The sequence below is a fragment of the Lepisosteus oculatus genome, chromosome 7 (assembly GCF_040954835.1).
Source record: "Lepisosteus oculatus isolate fLepOcu1 chromosome 7, fLepOcu1.hap2, whole genome shotgun sequence".
Taxonomy (NCBI): domain Eukaryota; kingdom Metazoa; phylum Chordata; class Actinopteri; order Semionotiformes; family Lepisosteidae; genus Lepisosteus; species Lepisosteus oculatus.
In genome coordinates this window covers 51,948,025-51,953,845 of record NC_090702.1, presented here as the reverse complement: position 1 = coordinate 51,953,845, position 5,821 = coordinate 51,948,025, and the positions used below count along the sequence as shown (strand labels likewise).

General features: G+C 48.2%; 1 protein-coding gene across 1 annotated transcript; it reads left to right on the top strand.

The window, feature by feature from the left end:
* Positions 1-685: 685 nt before the first annotated feature.
* Positions 686-5,467, top strand: bhlhe41 (basic helix-loop-helix family, member e41). Its single transcript, XM_006633179.3, has 5 exons — positions 686-1,600; positions 1,791-1,854; positions 2,070-2,177; positions 2,380-2,491; positions 2,791-5,467. The coding sequence occupies exons 1-5, from the start codon at positions 1,539-1,541 to the stop codon at positions 3,711-3,713; spliced, it is 1,269 nt and encodes a 422-aa protein (XP_006633242.2). The 5' UTR covers positions 686-1,538; the 3' UTR covers positions 3,714-5,467.
* Positions 5,468-5,821: the final 354 nt, after the last annotated feature.

The window sequence follows — 5,821 nt, the reverse complement described above, 5'->3', positions numbered from 1 at the left end:
TACTTTGAGGGGGGAGCTCCGTTCGGCTTTTCCAATTTCTATTTGCATACATCATCCTGCCTCTGAAATCTACAGCTGTCTGAGGCGCAACACCCAGTCCCGCGGACAGCCTGGGACGTCACTTCCGCAGACCGGGGCGAGGGGGGCGCGCGCCTTGAGGTCCCCTCTAAGCACCTGACCCCCAGCGGGACCGTCAGCGCGTGACACGTGTGTGTGTGTGTGTGTTGGGGGGGTGTACGGTCCTTCCATTCGCTTTCGCAATTAGGACAGCTGCGCACCTTCCACACCACGGAGAGACACGAAGATGTGAGGATCCTGCAAATGCAAAACCACGCTAAACTCGCAAAATGAGGTGGCCAGAAATACTTTCGGTTCAGAACCCCTCACCATAACGACGCACTAGCAGCTGTCAGTAGTTAAAGCGCTATTGGTGGTGGTGGACGGGATCCCCATTGCCTGTAAAGCGCTTTGAGTGGAGTGTCCAGAAAAGCGCTATATAAGTGTAAGCAATTATTATTATTATTAATTATTCGAGTGAGGGGGCTCAACTGGATCGGAGCTATCCGTGAACAAGTTATCTTGATCATCTCGTTTCCCTCACCACCTCTTCCACCCCCCGTCTTTAAAGATGGATTCTCCTCGTAGCCGTGCTTCTCAAATGCTGTTGTTGTTGTTTTTTTAAAATGTGCATTTTGCGAGAGCCGCTTGCACGGCACCGTCCCGTGCATTCTGATGACATCTCGGCTCCATCGCCTGTTCTTAACCGCGAAAGTAAAACTAAAACCAGCGCCTCCGTTGATTGGCCAGAGGAACCCCCCGGAGGCCCCTGTGGAAACCAGCCCTCCCCGTCTTCGCCATGTGTGGCGCTCGGGCCGGCCTCCCTGCGTCGGGGGGTTGCCATGGCTACCGGCGGCACGCCGGGCTCCCCGCGGGCGGCCGTCTCCGGCTCGAGCGGTCAGCGAAGGGTTAAGGAGGAGTAGCTTGTCCTTACGATGTCAAAAGAAAAGCCGAACGTCGCGGGGGGAAAAACGCAGTCCTCTTCGTCTGGAGTGCACAATCACTTGACTGTTCGCGTATGGAACAGGAGGGGGGGAGGACTTCGCTTCGGCATTTACCGGCTCTCAGCAACTTTTAACGTTTTGGGGGATAATTTGGTGGTGGTGCTCGCGCTCGCTCGCTTGTTTGTTTGTTTTCCTTTTGCTTCTCGACAACATTGCCCTTCTGGCCTCCTGAGAGCTACCTATATCTGTGTGTGTGTGTGTCACAAAACCCGTCCGGGGCAGCGAGAGACCTAATTAGCCCTCTCGTTAGAGGAGCGCGCCGCCGGCTGGTGCATTCCGCACGTGAGCGGGGAGCGGGTCCGTGCGGCGACGCGCGTGCGCTCTGCTCGCGCAGAAAAGTGTTTGCAAAGTGGCAGCTCCGCGAGCGGGTGATCATCATAAAGTGTGGGGCTACCGGATGTACAGCTTCTGTGCGAGATCTCCCTCAGCACTCTAAGGTCTAGGAATAGCAGACAGTTGAGGGGGAAAAAAAAAGTTATGGATGACGGAATAGCTCGTTTGCAAGACCGACAGTTGCTGGATCACGCAGATTTCCTTGGGTACGTTTCGTGTGTTTTTTTTTCTCCTTTCTTGGCTAGCTGGGACTGTTGTTATTTATTTTATTTTATTTTTTTGGGTGCGTGTGTGTGGTTTTTTTTTATGAATATCGTGACTATCTGCCCAAACGAATTAAAGACCGTAAATGCATGCGTAATCTTACCGGTGAAAATTGTTTCTGATCCCCCACAGGGTAGAATATTCGTCCCTCTACATGTGTAAATCCAAGAGAGGCATGAAAAGGGAGGAAAGTAAGGTAAGCAAGTTTTGTCCAACACGTACGTCTTCTCAGTGACATTGAAGCATGCGATACATGGGGGGATTTTCTTAACTATATGCAGTGATTTGTAATGTACCGTAAATGCCTTTTATATCTGTTCTGTAGACGAGCGCTGCGTATCTGACAGCAGTACTTTCAGGAGTATTCAATGCACCCCGGTTTGAAATGTGAAATGTCTTTTCGACTAATAGGAAGCCTACAAGTTACCGCACAGATTGATAGAGAAGAAGAGGCGTGATCGGATTAACGAATGTATCGCCCAGCTGAAAGATCTGTTACCCGAACATCTTAAACTGACGGTAAGGTTGGTGCAGCTCCCATACCGTCTTCGCCCTAGCTTTGCGATTTTCATCCCCAGTTACTTGACATTGACAAGTATTTTAACTGGCCAACACTTCTTAAATGATATCTTTTATTTAAAAAAAAAGGATGGCTTTGTCGCTCTTTTTGTTTTCCCTCGTGTCCCCTGACGTGAACTATTCTCTTCTGTCCATTTAAAAGACCCTCGGGCACTTGGAGAAAGCTGTCGTCCTGGAATTGACTTTGAAGCATTTAAAAGCGTTAACCGCCGTCACGGAGCAGCAGCACCAGAAGATCGTCGCCTTGCAGAGCGGTAAGTTTCACCATGCCTAACGACCGGCGAGCTGGGGGATCAAACTGCGAAAATAAAAAGCGAACGGGTTTTCGTGCCTCATGTTGTTTATACCTGGACCAGTTGCTCTAAACGCTACGGATTGTATTCTTGAACTGTACAATCGTGATTGCATGGTGAGGGGGAAAAACTCGATGTAGAGATTTTTTCTTGGGCTGTAAAAAATCCAAACTACTGTGCAAGAGGCGACGAATCTCCCAATCTGGAGAGTGCAATGAATAGCTCTCAATTGTGACTGTTCCCCGTGTTCTCTTCCATAGGGGACCGATCTATGAAATCCTCCATTCAGACGGATCTGGACGCTTTCCATTCAGGCTTTCAAACTTGTGCCAAGGAGGTCCTGCAGTACCTTAACCGGTTCGAGAACTGGACTCCCAGAGAGCAGAGATGCACCCAGCTTATCATCCACCTGAACAAAGTTTCTGCTCAGCTCCTGCCCGGCGCTCAGCTCCTGTCCCAGCAGATCTCGGCCAGCAAGGGTGCTACCTCCTCCCGGGACCCCGGCAGCCCCCGGCTGGAAGCCCAGGCGAACTGTGTCCCGGTGATCCAGAGGACTCACAATGGGGAGTTAAACGAAAACGACACGGACACGGACAGCGGGTACGGGGGGGAGGCCGAGAAATGCGACGGGAAACCTCACGGCGGCACGCCGCGGGGGCTCTGCAGCGTCAGGGTGAAGCAGGAGTTCAGGGACGATCCCGCGGCCAAAAAAGTGAAGCTGGACGCGGCCGGCGGCGCAGGGGTTAACCCCGACCCCGTCAGCAGACCCGACGTGGCCCTGCTCAACTCGCTGATGGGACTCGGCGGCGTTCCCTTCGGACAGCAAGCGCCCTTCTGCATGCCTTTCTATTTCATTTCGCCCTCGGCCGCGGCGGCCGCGGCGGCGTCCTACGTGCCCCTTCTGGACAAATCCAACCTGGAGAAGTATTTTTATCCGGCGGCGGCGGCGCTCACGGGGCCCTTCCCGTTCCTCTACCCGGGCGTGCCCGCGCAGGCGGCCGGCGCTTTCCCCGGCCTGCCGGCGGCCCTGTCGCTCGACAAGGGCTGTGCGCCCGCCGTGCCGTCCCCCGGCTTTGACACGGCGGCCGAGACGGACCCGCCTTCGCCCGCGGAGGACGAACTGCACCTGGACGGCCAGAGCCCGTCCCCCGGGTCCCTCAAGTCTGAAAACGACGCCGCTTAATTCCCGCTACTGTACTGCTGTACATCCTGTGTGTGTGTAGGGGGGTTTATAAAACCTTTCGCCAACGAGGAAATATCTTGAGTTGGGAATTTTTCTCTTTTTTTTGTGTGTGTGTGTGCAGAAGACGTGTGACGCATTTCGAATACCGTTTATTCATTATAACCATCGTATTAAAAACGAAGCCGGTTTTATTTGTAGCTCCACAAAGGTTACAGTTGCCGCATCGCTCACGCTGGAGAGTGTAACTGTAGAGTTATATTATCGTCAGATCTCATTGCTGTTCGGCCCGGTATTTTTGTTCCCCCCTCATCAGCAGTGAGAATGTACCGGTATGTTTGATGGCCGCAGTAGTGAACATGCACTTCTGTTGGAGAAGGCGGGAATGGATGTCAGTCACTGTATTTCACACAAAGTTTAACTCCTAGTATCAGCACCTTATTGGAATTTTTGCTACTGAATGTAATTAGCTTTTTTTTTTTAGAAAATTCTGTCAAAAAAAACGGGGGTTTGTTCTTGGCAAGGTGCAATGCTCTTGCTGGCACCTTCTAAAGTTTCCTTTTTACATTAATGTCGCCTTCCACCCTCTCCTGTTGTGTGTGTGTGTATATAGTACTCATGCACTGAACCTTAAATCTGAATCTATTTTCTTATATAAATAGATAAAGTTAATAAATGGACATCTCCACCTGGAAAAAAAAAATGTAACAGGTAAGCAAGAGTTATCTTTCTTGATGCCTTCCGAGATGTTTTTATTATTTTGGACTGCGATCCAAAATGTGTATGTGAACTGAGAAAGCAGATCTCCTCAGTGAGGTATTTATAGGTTGTTACTAAGGTACACTAGTACAGTGTGAGTGGTTGCACTAGAATGTTATGTAAGATAGGAGACAATCTCGCAGTGAATAGGTATAAACTATATATACTTGCTCTTGATATTTTTTATATACAATGCTGCTCTTTTTCCTGTTTGCCTCAAATGCCGCATTTTAAACAATGTCACGTCCGCTTCAAAAGTGGCTCATTTGTGTAAATAGTTTGTGAATATATAATGAAATAGATGTTGGACCTGTTATTGTTGTAGAAGACATCTGGATTTTTAAAGAATTTAACTAAGCGATTGTTGCACTTTTTTTTGTTAGTGCTTAGGCATATGCTGTCCTAAATTATTTTAAAAATTGTAATAAATATCAGCAAGAAACCAAACACTGAAGTCTCCTTATTTAAAACCTGATTTCAGAGGATGCATCTCAGGATGGGGGTTGAAGTAGTGACTAGTATATGACATGTTTTCATGAGGAAGAAGTTACCAGGTTAACTTGACAACAGCTTTGAGGAAAATTTCCATTGGACACAGTCCAATTGGTTTCTTTTGTTGCCAAGTATATTGCAGTCTGAATTACAGCTGCTTCTGTTGGAATTGATGCAGTGAAATTGGGTGTTGAAACGTACAGTTGTATTATACAAGATAAACGTTAATAAATCACGTGCTTCTCTTATTCACAGAAGTTACCCACCTCCTGGCTTCTACTTTTAACTTGTTCATAAGCTCTTTAACCTTCCAGCTGCTTCGATATATTTTCTGTGTTTCTTGACATTGGATTGCATATATCATAACGGCCACAAAATCCAAAGAACCGATATTAAAGCATTATTCTCCTTTTAATTCACCGTTGTGCAGATGTTTTTTTTTTTTTCATGCCTTCAAAGATTTGTATTTCCTTTCTAGGAAAAAAATAAACTGCCAGTTTGGTTTACTTTTCTGTGCCACGAGGGTATTTTCAAGGGGGGAGTGAATATAGTGAGGTTCACGGGGGGGTTTCAAAGTATAAAGGTGGGGAGAGGGCCTATACTACTTTTCAACACCATATCAACCAATATGAAAACCTAGATCCACTTCATGGTACTCCAAAGAGAGCTGATTTCTGTGATTGACAGGGGGATCGCTAATTAGCAATACTGCCCCCACCATCTCCCCTCTCAAACAGACCCACACAGCTGGAACAGGCTCCCGTGCTCCAATTTCATTTTGTGCTTCATGGAAACTTGGTTGTAATTACCCTACTGTAAAGGTGCCTCACCATATGAATCAGCCTTGTAGAGGATGAATG

Bases quoted from the DNA above. Each gene is read 5' to 3' on its own strand.
- bhlhe41 (XM_006633179.3), top strand. From the start codon at position 1,539: ATGGATGACGGAATAGCTCGTTTGCAAGACCGACAGTTGCTGGATCAC. The intron at 2,178-2,379 runs GTAAGGTTGGTG...TCCATTTAAAAG, and splicing joins CCGAACATCTTAAACTGACG to ACCCTCGGGCACTTGGAGAA. The intron at 2,492-2,790 runs GTAAGTTTCACC...TCTCTTCCATAG, and splicing joins GATCGTCGCCTTGCAGAGCG to GGGACCGATCTATGAAATCC.